Source organism: Mixophyes fleayi, chromosome 2 (genome assembly GCF_038048845.1).
Source record: "Mixophyes fleayi isolate aMixFle1 chromosome 2, aMixFle1.hap1, whole genome shotgun sequence".
Classification (NCBI taxonomy): domain Eukaryota; kingdom Metazoa; phylum Chordata; class Amphibia; order Anura; family Limnodynastidae; genus Mixophyes; species Mixophyes fleayi.
The window spans coordinates 297,409,018-297,426,106 of NC_134403.1; the positions used below are offsets into that span (position 1 = coordinate 297,409,018).

Below are 17,089 nucleotides of genomic sequence, written 5' to 3' on the forward strand. Positions count from 1 at the left end.
TGGCATTATCTGATCTCTGCCACGGCCAGAAACACACTGATCCTGCAGCAGGCCCTCCTAGATTTTGAGAGCCAGGTCATGTCAGGCTGTGATGCGGAGAGTCAAGAAGCAGCAAGGTCTATGGTAAATCTATTATAGTGCTAAGTACTGTATACAGTATGTGAGTTTATGTGGTAGGGATACCATATTACCCCCTAGTGACTATCCTGTGTATGATATAATTTTGAATTGCAGAACAAATATTCTCTGTAAGCATATTTATATTAAATTGTAGGTACAAAGCAAAAGAGTTGGATGGGAGTGCTAATTAACCACGGTGGCTAAGTGGTTAGCACTTCTGCCTCACAGCGTTGGGGTCATACATTCAATTCCTGACCATGGCCCTATATGTGTGGAGTTTGTATGTTGTTGTTGTGAGTTTCTTTCGGGTGTTCCGGTTTCCTCCCACACTCCAAAAACATACTAGTAGGCCAATTGGCTACTATCAAAATCGACCCTAGTTTCTCTCTCTGTCTGTCTGTCTATTTGTCTGTGTGTGTATATGTTAGTGAATTTAGACTGAATGAGTCTCTGTACAGCGCTGCGTAATCAGTGGCGCTATATAAATAGATGATGATGATGATACTACACTACAGATGCATCCATACAAGGTTCTGTCTACACTTATCAGTTGGAGTTTTTCAGGTGACTTGGTTCTCTACATTCCTGTACACAGGGTGCGTGGAAAGAATTATGTATCCCTCTTCTGTAATCCCTAACTTTACCAAAGTTGATTAGATGCAACGGACTTGGATTTATAATTCCTTTGAAATGTCAGCAGTATTTGTAAATAAATAATATTAACCCCTTGAGAAGATAGATTAGAAATAAATAGTCTAAGTCAAGCTGTCAATTCCTTACAACTTTTCTGAGATGCAGTCGATGGTTATGACAGATGAAGAGCACAGATCTGAAGGTAATTGTGTATAGTGTGTACAAGGCATGCTGATGTCGAAGTCAGCAAATTGGATAAAGTCATTTCAATTAATATCGAGCAGATTTGGTTGTCTTTGTCTGAAATTATGCGTATAGCACGCTACGGCGTGGAGGGGCGTATCCAGCCGCAACACGTGGCAATAACAAGTTTTACACTTTTACACACATTCACACGAACATACACATTTGTAATTAGTACTCATTAATTGTAGTTGCAACACCTAGTTATTTATGTCGAAATATAGCAGTATTTATGTTTAGCATTATAAGTTATATACATGTTAGTGAAATCAAAGGTTCAGGTTGCAGGAACTATGTCATGTTTAGTACCATTTTAATCCCCTATTCATCAGCAGTTGTCCGGTTCATTCGCTGAAGAGACCGCACATTGCATACTCTAGTTAGCGATGTTAGGGAATAAATGTTTAAAGTGATACTGACTGTATAATACAAATACACTAGTTGAAACTGGATTCTTGGCAGGAAAATCGGAGTGCATCCCCTGGAGAGCTGACCTCCCACCTTTGGATGTTTAGGTTTGAACTGGCCTATGACCTGCAGTACACTGGACCTTCCTAAAGCCTGGAACAATAAAAGCAAGCCACATCATCTTCATTGTTTTACTGTATTCACTGACTGTATATAAGCAGGGGCTTTGGACCTAGTGACCAGTCTTCTTGACCACAACCTTCAGACCTGAATGACTGTACACTGGATCCATAGCGCCTGCGATAAGTAACAGCTGTACTTGTTTTATTTCGCATTGTTATTCTGCTACTTTTGGCTATTAAATTACTTTGTGCTTTGGAACCTCACATCGGGAATTGACAACCGTTATTGGATAGCAATTAGACGTGCATAACACTGATCAGGACGGTCGTTGTTAAAATTGCTAAAAATATTGTATTGTTAGAATTTTGCTGTAGTGTGTACCCAGTCTAAGCCAAGTTGCATTTTAGGTTTAATCATAACTAATACATTTTCTGATTGGAAAGGCAGAACAAATCAGGCCACACCCTGATCCATCAAAACTAACACAAATATGCCCATACCATGCTAGTTTCTCATGACAACAAAACTTTTTTGCTAGGTTAGTAATTATTTTGAGAACAGTGTATTGTGGGACTTATTTCTTCTGTTTCCCATGTATAATAATATTATAATATATTACCAGGGATCTGCCTTATTACTCTTCATACCTCTCACTATAAAGTCCTTTCTTCTTTGTATAGTAATAATTATTCCCTAATGTCATAAACAGTGAGTTGGGCTGTTCCAATATACACTGTGCAGTTCAGTCATCTCATACTTATAACAACAACAACAACAACAACAACAATAATAATAATAATCCCTTATCCCATATCATAGACAGTGGAGGACTTTTATGACAACTTGTGCACAGGGAACCTGAAAACCAATCAGATATCTGCTTTTAATTCTTAAACTGTTAAAAAAAAAATAGCCATACCCAGAACGAATAGTGATCAATGCAGTGACTAAAGCGCTATCAGTCTATCTAGTGTTTTTACACATATTTATGTTAAAGAGCTGCTCCATCTTATTAAAACAAAAAAATTATGTTTTTCCATGTGGTGGATATGATTGGTACATCATGGGTGGAAGTAGGGTACATTTAATTTAATTGAAGGAGTGAGAAGGTTGTATGTGGCCTTTCTTATAGAGAGGATAAAGAGTGTTGAAATTGCGTTGAAATGTATGTTAAATGTCAACTAAAGAATGAATGTGCCTTTACATTCAGTCTGGCTTTTGTTTATGTGCCTGCCATTAGGGAACATATTTCCAGGTTACTCCTCCTCTTTTGAAGTTGTAATAGATGATACAAATTTATTAAAAACAGGACTGCCTAGAAGTGAGTCAGAGGCCACATATGCAATAGATTCCAGGCCAAGGCTACAAAACTCTTCACTGTATGAGCTCCTGAGAAATAAATAACAAGTTGCCTTTATAAACTCTGTTTCAAAATAGAGGTGCCTTAAACGTGTGCCTCTATGTAGAACAAAGTTCATATGCCGGTTAAAGACAATAGAACACTTGCAGGACTTTAATAAAATGAGTTATGTTCAGAGCATCAAACATGCATCCAAAGTGCACATGCATCTTTTCATACAGGCATTAGACAAAATAAATTACAAACATAAATATAAAGTCACATAACATATATCCATTATGGCCTTAATGTGATATTGAGTCTATTGTTGTGCAGGAGGGATGCGGCACCATATTTCAACAAAAAAGTGTCACTCGTCTGACAACTGTTTGCTTGTGTTAGAAGACGCTGCCTCAGGCATCGTTCCAGAATATCACATAAATGCTCAATTAGGTTCTGACAAGGTGAATGGGAAGGTCATGACATGTGGATAACACGAGTGGTATGCTCTATAAACCAATTGGCGACCACATGTCGATGGGGCTGTTGTCATGTTGGAAGAGATCACTTCTGTCAAGACAGAAATGTGGCAATATGGAGTGAAGATGACCACTTAGTACCTTTAAATAGTGATTAGTATTGACTGCCTACTAAGAGAATGACTGCACCAAAACCATGCCAGGAACATGTGCCCCACACATTATGGAACTACCAGAATGCTTCCCTGTTGGAAACAATAACTTAGGGCTCTAGAGTTCTTGTTGACAGCATGATGAAGGATAATCCATCTGACCAGATCACTTTCCACCACTGCATGGTAGTCCATTGCCTATGCTCTGTGTATCACTTAACTCTCAATCATGTACCGTGAGACCATGTTCGGTTAAACTGGCTACTTGTGTCAGAGGTTAAATATGCAGTTAATTGATCTCCCACATCTCTTGCTTACTAAGTACATAATTCTTCATTGTAATACTTGTATAAAAAGAGAACACAGAACACAATCCTCTGCCAGCAGTTGAGGAACTGTTAAGGAGAATTCCTGTTTTTCCTTTGTTTTGTACTAGTCTTATCAGTAGGAAATTGCACTCAGCTTTAACCCAAAAAAAAAATCTATTATTTGTCACAGGAAACCCGCTGGCTCAGCATCATTTTATATTAAGTACAATATATTTTAATTGGTCATTCGTGGATGTTTTGCAGTATATGTACACATAGGAGGTAGCTCTGTGGGTATTTGTGCTGTCAGTGATACTAACCATGTCTATGCATGGCATTCTTCAGTCACATTGGAGGGGGGGACCGGGGGGTGGGGCATAACATGAGAACCCCAACCATTTTCAAAAGTTGTCTCCTCTGTATGTAAATATAATGCTATATACACTTTCATGTATAAGGTTCATTATAGGAAGTGTGAAAACACAGTAACAAATTTAAAACTTTAGCAGCCATGTCTTAAAGGGGACGTAAAACCTATTTAAATCCAGAATCCCTGATCTAGATGGTTTGTGAATTTTCAAAACCATGGTCTCATTTATTAACATTACATATAGGAGCAATGCTAGTACATACTTGCCAACTCTCCCAGAATGTCCGGGAGACTCCCGAAATTCGAGTCGGTCTCACGGACTTCCGGGAGAACAGGCAAGTCTCCCGCATTCCGAACCTGCCTAGCCTAAATGACGCGATTCGCTGTGAATCGTTGCATTTTGGCCACGCCCCCCGTGACAAAACAGCATTTCCGTTGCGGGGACGGGGCCAAAATTATGCGTTTGGCCGCGCCCCACTCCCTCCCGACCTCTAACCACGACCCTCTGCCGAGAATACACTTCCCGAAAGTTGGCAAGTATGTGCTAGTAATAAACCCTAAAACTAAAATAGAAAAGATATCAACCCCCCCATCCCTGACTAGCTTTGATTCATATCTTCTTCTCATTGCTTTTAAATTATCCCTCTTTCAAGACTACTGTTTGATTCAAAGCATATACTTTGAATCTACAGCCCAGGGCCCTATGGCATCCAGGGGGCCCTTGAAAGTGCTCAGCAGCAGTATTGATCGGACGGGGGCGCCCCGGCGCGATCAATGCTGCTGAGCACTTTCACTGCGGTCCTTCTCCAGCGCGCTGTATTCTCCTTACTGAGGAGATCTCGTTAGTCTCACTCTCACGAGTTCTCCTCAGTAAAGAGCGTACAGCGCACCAGAGAAGGAGGTAAGTGCCGGGGGATGGGGGCGCGGGCAGCTCGGATCACGGGGGGAGGGGGGGGGCGGGCGCGGGCAGCTCGGATCACGGGGGGAAGGGGGGGCCCTCACGGGGGAATGGAGGCCCCCTCAGCCAGGGGGCCTCCATTCCCTTAATCCGGCCCTGGTTATACTGAAGGCAGCCTTATATGCAAATTGAGGGCACCAGGTACTTCTAGGGGTTCGGAATAGCTTAGGTAAACAATTGGTTGTAAACACAAATGGTTATATTTGCAAACCAAGCACGCTCCATATGTTTAACATTAACTAGTATTATTTTAACATATAAAACTACTAACAATTTAAAAATGAAATGAAGGAAAATACAATAATAGTGTAAAATAAAATTAAAAATAACACTATGTTTAGAACAAAACTCATGACACGATTCAAAATACTGAACATCAGGCAACTGCCAAGTCCGGATACAATGGTCCAATAAGATAATGATGATGCAAACATTTCAGGAAGTGGGGAATGACACTATCTAATACACTGGGTGGAAAAAGGCTAAATCTAACAGGAGCTGTCACTTAATATCTCACGCTCTTCAATAAAAACATTAACAAAACCGGTCTCAAAATAGAGAAGAGATAAAAATAGCATTTAAAAGATGTAACGCAAGAACAAAATATGAATATATAATATTATAAATTCTACGTCCAAAATCATGTAGAATATCATTTGTGCAATACGGTTTATATAATTCTGCCAACACAATATATATTACAAACCATAATAATAACAGGTTAAAATGATCAATGAAAATGAATGCCCTGCTCTAAGGCCATGTGCACACAACTGATTTCATATCCATCTCCATTCCGTTTTCTAAGCGACAAACAGAATTTGAAACAGAATTTGACGGCAAATAAAAACCACTTGGCCCATCTAGTCTGACTATATATTAACCTATGGTGACCTCAAACCCTATTTGATTCTTAGTTTGTTGTAAAAATATCCTTATGTCTATCCCAAGCATGTTTAAATGGCTCTACAGCATTTACCTCTATCACCTCTGATGGGAGTTTATTCTTCTTACCCAATACCCTTCTGTGAAGTAATTTTCCCTCTTGTTCTAATGGAGTGTTTCCCAAACTCAGTCCTCAGGGACCCCTAACAGTGCATCTTTTTCATATCTCCTTGCTGGAGCACAGGTGTACCCATCACTGACTGACACAATGTAATATATACCACCTGTGGATCTGTTACAATGTGTCAGTCAGTAATGATTACACCTGTGCTCCAGCAAGGAGATATGGAAAACATGCACTGTTAAAGGTCCCTGAGGACTGAGTTTGGGAAACACTGTTCTAATGCTTCTCTTCCTTTGAAGAATGTTTCCCTCCTGTAACTTGTTAAAACCCCTGATACATTTGAAAGTGTCTATCATGTCCTCCCTCTGCTCCAAACTATACATATTAAGATCTTTTAGTCTTCCTGGGTAAGTTTTGTGATGTAGGCCATGCACCATTTTAGTTGCCCCTCTTCATACATCATCTAATCTATTTATATCCTTCTGGTGATATGGCCTCTAGAACTGAACACAATATTCTAAATGAGGTTGTACGAATGACCTATACAGTGGCATTATTACTTCTTTCTTTCTGCTACTGATTCCTCTCCCTATGAACCCAAGCATCTGACTCGCCTTTCTCATTGCTTACCTGCCTTTAAGTCACCTGAAATAGTGACTGCAGACGAGACAGATACTCACAGAGATCATCTGTATGGAGAGATAGACTAACACTGCACATGGGAGCAGTGGTAGGGCAAAGTAGACCATTCTGTATTTTTCCTAGATCATCATCATCATCATCAACATTTATTTATATAGCACCAGTAGATTCTGCAGCGCTTTACAACTGGGAACAAACAGTAATACAACAATACTGGGTAATATATACAAAGAAGTAAGAGTGCCCTTGCAAGCTTACAATTTATGGGACAATGGTAAGTGATACATCATATTGAATACTTGTCCAGCTAGAATGGAAAGATTACAAAGTATTTAGTGGGCTGGATGCTCAGTCACACAGCAATGTTGGTCAAAGGGTTGTTGTCTTGTGTTAGCTGTGTAGAGGGTGGTAATAGGGTAACCTAGGGAGATTAAGAGGGTGGTAGAGGAATAAGTGGTGAGTTTTCAGAGAATGCTTGAAGGTTTGAAGACTAGAGGAAAGTCTTGTGGTGCGAGGGAGTGAATTCTCTAATGTGGGTGCAGCACGAAAAAAGTCCTGAAACTGAGAATGGAAGGAAGTGATGAGAGTGGAACAGAGATGAGGATCTTGTGCAGATTGGAGGTGTCGAGTTGAAAGATATTTTGAGACGAGTGAGGAGATGTATGTTGGTGCAGTTTTGTTGATGGCCTTGTATGTTTGTAGAAGAATTTTATATTGGATTTCTTGAAAAACAGGCAAACAATAAGTGACTCAACAGAGGAAGGACAATTTGCAAGGAAAATCAATCTAGCCGCTGCATGCAAAATAGATTGTAGGAGCTCGAGTCTGACTTTGGGAAGACCAGTAAGGAGGGAATTGCAATAGTCGATTCGGGAGATGATGAGAGTATGAATTAAAGTTTTTGCAGTGTCTTGTGTGAGATATGTATTTATTCTGGAAATGTTTTTTAGATTTATGCAGCATGAAGTAAATATAGAGTTGATGTGGGAAACAAAGGATAGTTGTGAGTCAAGGATAACACCTAGGCAGTGGGCTTGCGGGGTGGGATTTATGGTCATGTTGTCAACAGAAATAGAAATGTCAGACAGGAAGCTTCTATTGTTGGGTGGGAATATTATTAATTCTGTTTTTGAAAGATTGAGTTTGAGTTGGCGAGTGGACATCCAAGATGAAATGGCAGAAAGACAGTCAGTAACGTGAGGCAACACAGATAGTGAGAGATCAGGAGAGGATAAATAGATTTGTGTATCATCCGCATAGAGAGGATACTGAAATCCAAAACAGTTTATTAATTTTCCAAGTCGTGTAGATAGAGAATAGCAGAGGACCTAGGACAAAGCCTTGTGGTACTCCAACTGATAAAGGAAGTGGAGTGGAGGTAGATCCTGCTCCATCTTCGATCATCTGCTCTTGTAAAGCACCTAAGTGCACTATTAGTCCATAGTAAAGGCCAGCACCTATCCTTACCACACAATTGTACCAATGTCCTGTAAGCAATTACTCTGATGTACAATCTCATAGCTACACTGCTCTAATTATAAACAACAATTATTAAGCAAGCTAAATTTCCATTAAAAATATGGTGAATAAATGTTGAAATTTCTATATCAAATTTAATCATTTCACATTCTGGATAAAAGCTGTTAATATGTTCTTAAGTTTGCCTTATAAAATGGGAGTATTACAATTTTTACAAATATGTATACAAAATAACACATGTATCAGAAATGTACTGTTAGCAGTAGAAGTCAACAACCAAGACTGAAAATCAACTGACTTGAGTGTAAACCATGCATTGTCAAACCAAAGCACATTTTCATTTGCTTCCACATTTCCCAACTAAAAAACATTGGGATATATTAGACCAAAACCAGATCTTCCCAAACGACACCTATTTTGTGTAAAGACCCTTTTACTGACCAATAATTGTAAATACCCTGCTAAAATCTTGACTGTTGACAAGTGTGCATTTTACCTTACTCGCTTAACCTTTAAATCCAAAATTAAATATTCTATATTGCCAATGTAGGTTACAGTGTTGAAAATATAAGCAGCCAAATAATACAAAAATGGTTTATTTATACATTACCACATGTCCCAATAGCCTACATTTTTGCAGATCTGTCTTACTTTTGAGGCAATGAAAGGGATGGGGCCTATCATAAAGTGGGAATGGTTTTGAATTTTTTTTTATGTGGTTTGGCGGATCAAAGTGTTGGGTGGAATGTGGGTGCGATATGGGTGGACTGCGCGTGGGGTATAGGTGGATTATGGATAAGGCTTAAAAGAACCTCTGAATCTCAACATGTAAAATTTCCACATATGAACTGCAGCTGTTCTATATTACAACATTCATACTCTGTTACAGAGCATATTTTCCAATTCTCCCTGAATGTCCGTGAGACTCCAGAAATAGTGGTTGTTTTCCAGGACTCCCAAGAAAGTCTGGCAGTCTACCAGAAGCTAGGGCAGAACACAGTGTGACAGCATGATTCGCTGTCCTGCACTTAACCTCCTGGTCAGGTCCCACCCACACCACTGATTCACACTTGCTGGTGTCTGTGCTGATTGGCTGGCCGTGTGGCTTGTAATTGCACTCCATAACTGGCCATCTAATGGAATGATTATTTCTTCTTTCTCCTGCTCACTCCCAGCCCTGTGTAACTTGGGGTAAGTAAAGGTCATCTTCAGAGCAGGACTAGGCACTCCAACCGCTGTGGAACTGGAAGTCACCCCCTACCTTGGAACATTGTAATCGCCTATCTGTGTGCATTGGTTGTTTAGTGAAATCTTCTACTAAAGAATTTTTAACTATTCAAACACTTTGGAAGTAGCTTCTAAACTGTTCCCACATCCCCTTCTCGCCTGGCAGCAAAGTGCTTATTCTGCCAGTGAAACAGATTCTCCACTGTTCATGTCATTAGCTTGCACTCACATAGCTGACAGTCTGGTGACCTTGCATGAGGAAAGGGGGGGGGGGGGTCGGGACTAATGAAGGTTGTCCCTGTTTTATAGGGGCTGGTCCTGATATTAGGGTCCTTCTCGATGGCTGGCCCCTCCCCAGGGAGCAGCCGCCATATTAAATGCCCTGTGGCTTACAGTTGTAATCACACCCTCCCCTGCCCTGACTTGCTCAGATCCCTGCAGTGACAGATCCAGAGGAGGGGGACGATCGGGGCAGTAGCCCCATTATCCTTTAGCAGGGGTGGGCTGTCTACGACCACACACTATATACATGTCCTGTTGGCTGAGAGGCAGACAGACAGCTAGTGTTTTAAACACAATCAGAGCTGCCAGACAGCATCCTCTGCCTGCCTGTCTCTGCAAACTGGTACATGTATGTAGTGGGCAGCCCACTACTGCTAGAAGTGAAAAAGGGGGCGTGGACTAAATAGTTTTTTAGGAATGGGGTGATCTATTTCCTCCTCTTGTTCCCTGTCTACCAATCTGACCTCGCTGACGCCTCTTACTCTGCTGTGATGTCCAGTAGAGGAGGGGGCAGAGTGCTGTATTACACTACACAGCAGCTGCTTTATGATGTTAGAGGTCTGTGCAGAACAACAGTGATGACATCTGTTGGAGTCACAGAGTTCCTTCACACACAGAGGAGAAAAGATGGGAACTGTTGTGAAAACCAGAGCCCTCCTCCACTCAACACAGCAGGTGGGAACCTATGAGGGTGAAATGCATGAATTCCCATAGATTGTCAGCTTGCCTCTACGTATGCATGTATCACCCAGTATTGTTTTATTACGGTTTGTTTCCAATTGTAAACTGCTACGGAATCTGCTGGTGCTATATAAATAAATAAATAAATAAATGATGATGATGATGAAATGCAGAAGTGGGGGAATACTGGAGACACACATGAAAGGGGGAGAATGGTGGGGGGTGCATGTGTGATAAGGGGAGAGTGCGGAGGGCATATGGCACATATGTTAGCCCAACATTCTCCCCTTGTCACATATGAAGGGTGTGGGGGCTGCAAGCATTATCACTGCACATATAATGCTCATAAAACGCCCATGTCCCAGACTGCTATATTTTCTGAATCTTATGACAAACCTGTGTTGTGTAAATACTACAGTACACAATTACTTCGATATATATGGTATTGGTTAGACCAGTGGTTCCCAAACTGTGCACCTAGGCTCCCTGAGGTGCCAGGGCCAGTGGTAAGCAAGGAGGGGGACTACTTGGTAATTATTTTGGCTTAGGGGTGCCTTTAAAAAATGTTGGAGACCCTAAGGGTGCCTTGAACTGAAAAAGTTTGGAATCCACTGGGTTAGACCATAAGAAGCCCTGGCGTATAAGGCAACAATCAACTCCCTTACACCTGACACTCTCTACCCCCCCCCCCTCCCCCTCTCCCACTATGTACACCAGAAAATGCCACCTTCCATGGAGGAGACTGTCCAGCTTATTAATAATTACAGGACAAACAAATGCAGATTTTGGTCCAAAAAAATTGATATTTTCACCTGAAGCCATCAATAAGGTTAAAATCTATTTGCACATAATTGTACCATCACATTTTGGAAAATATGTATATTTTTAGTTTTACCGGTTATGAATGGCTTACCTTTTCACTATCATTTTTAATGTCTTGTGTGACCCTTTCACCAAGCAAATCGCTTCTTGACGGTAACCTGAGAGTGGTATATCGTTTATATTGACAATTTCATCTCCTGCCATTAAAGTGTCTGCAGCTTTGCTCCCTTCTTCAACCTGAAAGAAAGATTTAAATTGTAAGTGAACCATATACTACAACTAATGCATCTAAAATGATTATATAGAGCAGAAAGGCATGTTTTATGTTGTAATGCATCAATGGCAGAATATTTTAGGAACAAGTGAGAACATTTCCTCTACATAGCATTTTTCTGCCCTTCAACAAATCAAAAAATCTGGGGGAAAAAAACTTTTAATGGCTGGCTAAAATGTAAAACAAACATACAAGCAAACAAAACAAATAGATAAACAGCATGTTTTTTTTTTTTCATTTTGGGCCTCATCTTCGGGCTTCCAACCTAAAACTAATTAGCACAAGTGAATCAAGACTAGTTACATTTATTAGAGCCACTTGATAATAATCTCGAGCAGCCATGCAATAATTAATGATAATAATTATCTGTGTAGCAAGTTTTGAATGGAAATGAGTTCTGTTTATTTTTGGAATTGTATAAGGAATATACACGCAGAGGCAATATCAGGGAGTTACATCACTGATACCGCACTGTTCATCATCATCTATTTATTTATATAGCGCCACTAATTCCGCAGTGCGCCACAGAGAACTCATTCACATCAGTCCCTGCCCCATTGGAGCTTGCAGTCTAAATCCCCTAACATATACACACACCAAGAGAGACTAAGGGCAATTTAATAGCAGCCAATTAACCTACCAGTAAGTTTTTGGAGTGTGGGAGGAAACTGGAGAACCTGGAGGAAACCCACGCAAACAAGGGAATCGAACTCAAGTGCTAACCATTAAGCCACCGTGCTGCCCATTACTGTTATGGTTACTGTTATGGAGTTACAGCACATATGTGCATATGCACATGGAAGACAAGATCATGTTAAGGATGGGTGTGGCTGCATGACATATAACATTACTTCACTAATTTCAATTCTGGGTCAAAATCACATACCATTTTGAAAAGCATGCTCTGTTCTTAAGTTACCCATATCTAACCGTGGCATTGTAGAAATTATTATTTTGGAAATTACAGTATATTTAACTAACTCTCATTGTTATGTCAAATGAATGTCCTTAAAACAACAGAAGTGAACGCTACACAGCTAAGGCAGCCATTTTGTACTGCACCAATATTCAGGGCCCTCTTAAGAAGCTCTTGGGCCCCCCGGGCACATCAGTGCACCAGGGCCCCTATATATACAAAAAAATATATATATATATATTATATATATGGGCCCTGCAGCCCAGGGGGGCCCTCTGGAGGCAGAAAAAAAAAAAACCTGCAAAAAAAGAAGAAAATATTTACCGTGCTGTCAGTTGCCTATCCGGCTCCCTCCATGATCTCCTCCTCCGTCGCGCTCCGCAATGGATGTCGGGCGGGCGTGATGACGTCACGCCCGACATGCACTGCCAGCGCGACGGAGAAGGAGACCAGGGAGGGAGCCGGATCGCCAGCTAACAGCACGGTAAGTATTTTCTTCTTTTTTTGCAGGTTTTTTTTTCTTTTTATGCCTCCGGAGGGCCCCCCTGGGCTGCAGGGCCCCCGGGCACCTGCCCAGCGTGCCCAATGGGAAAGCCGGCCCTGCCAATATTCATGAGAGTGCAGGTGATGTCACTGTTTTCCTAGTGAAGAGCCTGCACTCTCATGGCTATTGTTTTAGCAGTTATTATTATTATTATTATTAATATTTATTTATAAGGCGCCACAAGGCATCCGCAGCGCCGTACAGAGACAAACAAAATCACAATACAATGGGAGACAGCACAGTACAGTAAACACAGCAACTCAGTACGCTCAATGCACAGCTAGAGAGGGCGGGGAAGGGGGAGGGAGGATCCGCAAATGACGGGGCCCAAGAAGGAGGGCGCGGAAGACAGGGAGACCCCCAGGGGGGAGGAGGGAGCGAGAGTGGATGTGGGGTGGAGGACCCTCGAGGAGGAGGGCTAAGTAGCTGGAGAGCAGAGTTAGAAGTGGTGGAAACAGGAGAAGAGATGGCCCTGCTCAGAGGAGCGTACAATCTAAGGGGAGGGGTGGACAGACAGAGAGACGCAGGGGAGAGAGGGAGAGTAGGGGGACAGAGGCAAAAGATAAGGTAGGAAGTTAAGTGGGAGACAGAAAGGCTTTAAGAAAAAGGTGGGTTTTTAGAGCCCGTTTGAAGCTGGACAGATTAGGGGAAGTTCTGATGGAGGGAGGGAGCTTGTTCCAGTGGAGGGGGGCAGCGCGGGCGAAGTCTTGGATACGCGCGTGGGAGGAGGTTATAAGGGGGGAAGAGAGGCGACGGTCAGAGGCAGAACGGAGAGGGCGGGATGGAGCATGAATAGAGAGGAGGGTGGAGATGTAGGGCGCAGTGGAGTTGGCGAGGGCCTTGTAGGCGAGTGTGAGGAGCTTAAAGAGGATTCTGAAGGGGAATGGGAGCCAGTGAAGGGCTAGGTAGAGGGGGGAGACAAAAGAGGAGCGGCGAGAGAGGAAAATAAGCCTAGCTGCAGCGTTAAGGACGGATCGAAGGGGATCGAGATGAGAGTGGGGGAGGCCAGTGAGGAGGAGGTTGCAGTAGTCCAGGCGGGAGATGATCAGAGAGTGGATAAGGCATTTGGTGGCATCTTGGGAGAGGAAGGGCCAGATGCGAGCGATGTTGCGCAGCTGGAAGCGGCAGGATTTAGCAAGAGAGAGGATGTGGGGGCCAAAGGAGAGAGAGGAGTCGAGGATGACACCAAGGCAGCGAAGTTGGGGGACAGGGGAGATAGAGGTGTTGTCGACAGTGATGGAGAGGTCAGAAGGGGATGGGGTATGAGAGGGAGGAAAAACTATGAGCTCAGTTTTGGCAAGGTTAAGTTTGAGGAATCGAGAGGACATCCAGGAGGAGATGGCAGAGAGGCAAGCAGACACCCTAGAGAGGAGGGAGGGAGAGAGATCAGGAGAGGAGAGGTATAGTTGAGTGTCGTCAGCGTAAAGGTGGTAGCTGAAGCCGAAAGGAGCTGATGAGTTCACCCAGGGAGGAGGTGTATAGAGAGAAGAGTAAGGGTCCCAGAACAGAGCCCTGAGGGACCCCGACTGGAAGGGTGGATGGGGGGGGGGAGAGAGACCCAGAGGTGGTGACAGAGAAGGAACGGTGAGTAAGGTAAGAGGTGAACCAGGACAGGACTGGGCCGGAGAGGCCGAAAGACTGGAGGGTGTGAAGGAGGAGGGGGTGGTCAACGGTGTCAAAGGCTGCAGAGAGGTCAAGGAGGATGAGAAGGGAGAAGTGGCCCCTGGCTTTTGCAGTTAGCACCCAAATGAACGCTTTGATATATGTAACAAGTGCACTTTATAAACAGTGAGGAGCTTTATAGTCACATTCTTGAGCAATTATATATGTTACCATTAATATTCAAGATAAATATTGGTAATTGCTGAAGGCAAAGATAGAAGATAGCAGTTTATTTGAGACAAGATTTTTAGGAGGGGCTACATATGCAAATATGACAATTGTTCAGAGCTGCAGAGGGTACTTCCACAAAGTCATAGACGAGAGGGACATAATGACGTAACTTGCGTCATCATGCTGGACCCTACTCACTGCTTCACTGCCTGGACCCGCTTCAGGAAGGTTGCTACACCCTCTCAGGAGGTCAAGATTTCACCCACAATAACCGTTGTCTCCTGGATATTGTAGGTGTGGTAACGCACACATTTTTTTTTAAGCTTGGCTATGAAAAACAGTGGTTCTGGTGCTTTTGTAAATGGTACTATCTATGCAGCATACTTTCTAGAAATTACCATAATACGAAAGCAAAAAAGACAGTACTGCATGATAAAATTAAATAAAGATATATTTAGTGTGCTGTCCGTAACACAATACAGAACTGTGAGATAGTATAACTATTTTTGGTATAGAAAATAATGATATATTAATATATTGTGAACAACACAGTGCACGGTACAGGGAAACTGTAACCAAAAAACAAAATGCTATGCACAGAAAAGCACTGCCTACCATATACAGTTCAAAGTTCACGATGCACAGCCCCTAGCCACTAAAAAACAACAGTAATATCCCCAACACAATGTAACATACCAAGTAGTAAGTCCAGCACAATGTAACATCAAGCAATAACACAACAAGGATGTAAGATGCCAAAAAATAAGCTCAATAAGATGTAATATACCCTTTGCCCAGCTAGACAGCGTGGATGTCCCCAGCAAAAGGCCCACATATCTCGGGTATGAGAGTGCAGCCTCCTTCTTCTCTCTCACTTGCAGGATCTACCAGCAGCCAGCTCAGTTGGAGCTGCACTGCTGATAACATTAATAGTTGCCATGATCTATAAAAGTCACAGAAAACTCCTCAGGATTGTGCAATTGCCTCTGACAAGCAATTTGATATAAAGACTGAGATTGCTTATAAAGTAAGTAGCTGTATTATTAACTATTATTTATTACCATTCTAAGAAAATTCCATTCTCAACCTGTGATTACAAAGCACAATAATGTGTTCACATAACATGAGCAAGCTTGTCAAGCTCTGACCCATATTTGTAGTAGCAATAGTAAAAACTGCCTCTCTTAAACATTAACTATTAGTCAGTTATTAGATATTTTATTTTAAAATTAACCTATTTCTATTTCCTCTCTATATCTGTCTAGTGCAAATATGAGGATATACTAGGATGTGAATATTAGGATATACATGTATACTACTATATCTGCTGCAGTATTATACCTGGCTTCTATAAGTTGTTAATAAGTCTGTTTTCAAAGTTTATAATTTATTAGAATGTCCTTGTCTCACAATCACCTTATCTCATTCCAAAGCAGTCCTGTATGTAATCTTATCCATATGTTATAACCACCTCATAATACCATAACTAGCATCGTTGTGGGTATGATGTCACTGGAGGGTGTCAGGTCAAGATGATTCAAAAAAATAGGACACCAAGCAGGCAAAGGGAAAGCAGTTACAAATCCTTAATGTTACTATATTATATATAATATAAATTAACATTTTCTCTGCAAGTATTAATAGAGGACACAAGCTCCATTGACAGCTCCACAGAAGTTGGAAAATTCTCCTCAGCAATGTGGTTGAAAGCGGCCTCAAAAATGGACTCACCTCACCTTGGAAAGACCCTATATTAGCGAAGCTAAGTAAACAAGTCAAAAGTGGAATATATGATGTTTGCATGGTGGATTAAGGGTATACAACGTATAAATGCAAGTTAATAATTTCTGTGGGTCCACTGCTTCAGATAAAACGTTTCCCCTGTGATTTGACCATCCTTGACCACTCTCTCAGAATATGAGGTAGTTCTCCTGCATCCTGCCCATTTCCCAGTGGTCGGCAGGATGAGGGCCTCCATGACCCGATTCATCTTGAATGCTGGGGGAACTCTTTACCTTTGGTTGTTCCTTTTAGGATAACCCCACCCTTTCACGCACCTGCTATAGCCTATAAATTGATTGAGCAACTTTCATTTCTTTATTTGTCTGAGAAGCATGTTGGTGTCAGTAGCTGAGGGGGAGTGCTGACATTGGATTGCTATTTGGAGGTTTCTTGGGTACCTCTTTGGTAGGTTGGCTCTCAATTTAAAAACACATATGTATGGCCCAAATATATGGGACTCTCCTT

The 17,089-nt window shown here is 41.9% G+C and overlaps 1 protein-coding gene across 2 annotated transcripts in view; it reads right to left on the reverse strand.

The window, feature by feature from the left end:
- Positions 1–17,089, reverse strand: part of SHROOM2 (shroom family member 2) — a 195,204-nt gene that overhangs the window by 100,936 nt on the left and 77,179 nt on the right. For both annotated transcript variants that reach the window (XM_075196461.1, XM_075196460.1), the window contains exon 2: positions 11,367–11,512. In XM_075196461.1, coding sequence (XP_075052562.1) covers positions 11,367–11,512 — 146 coding nt within the window. The remainder of the gene's footprint in view (positions 1–11,366; positions 11,513–17,089) is intronic.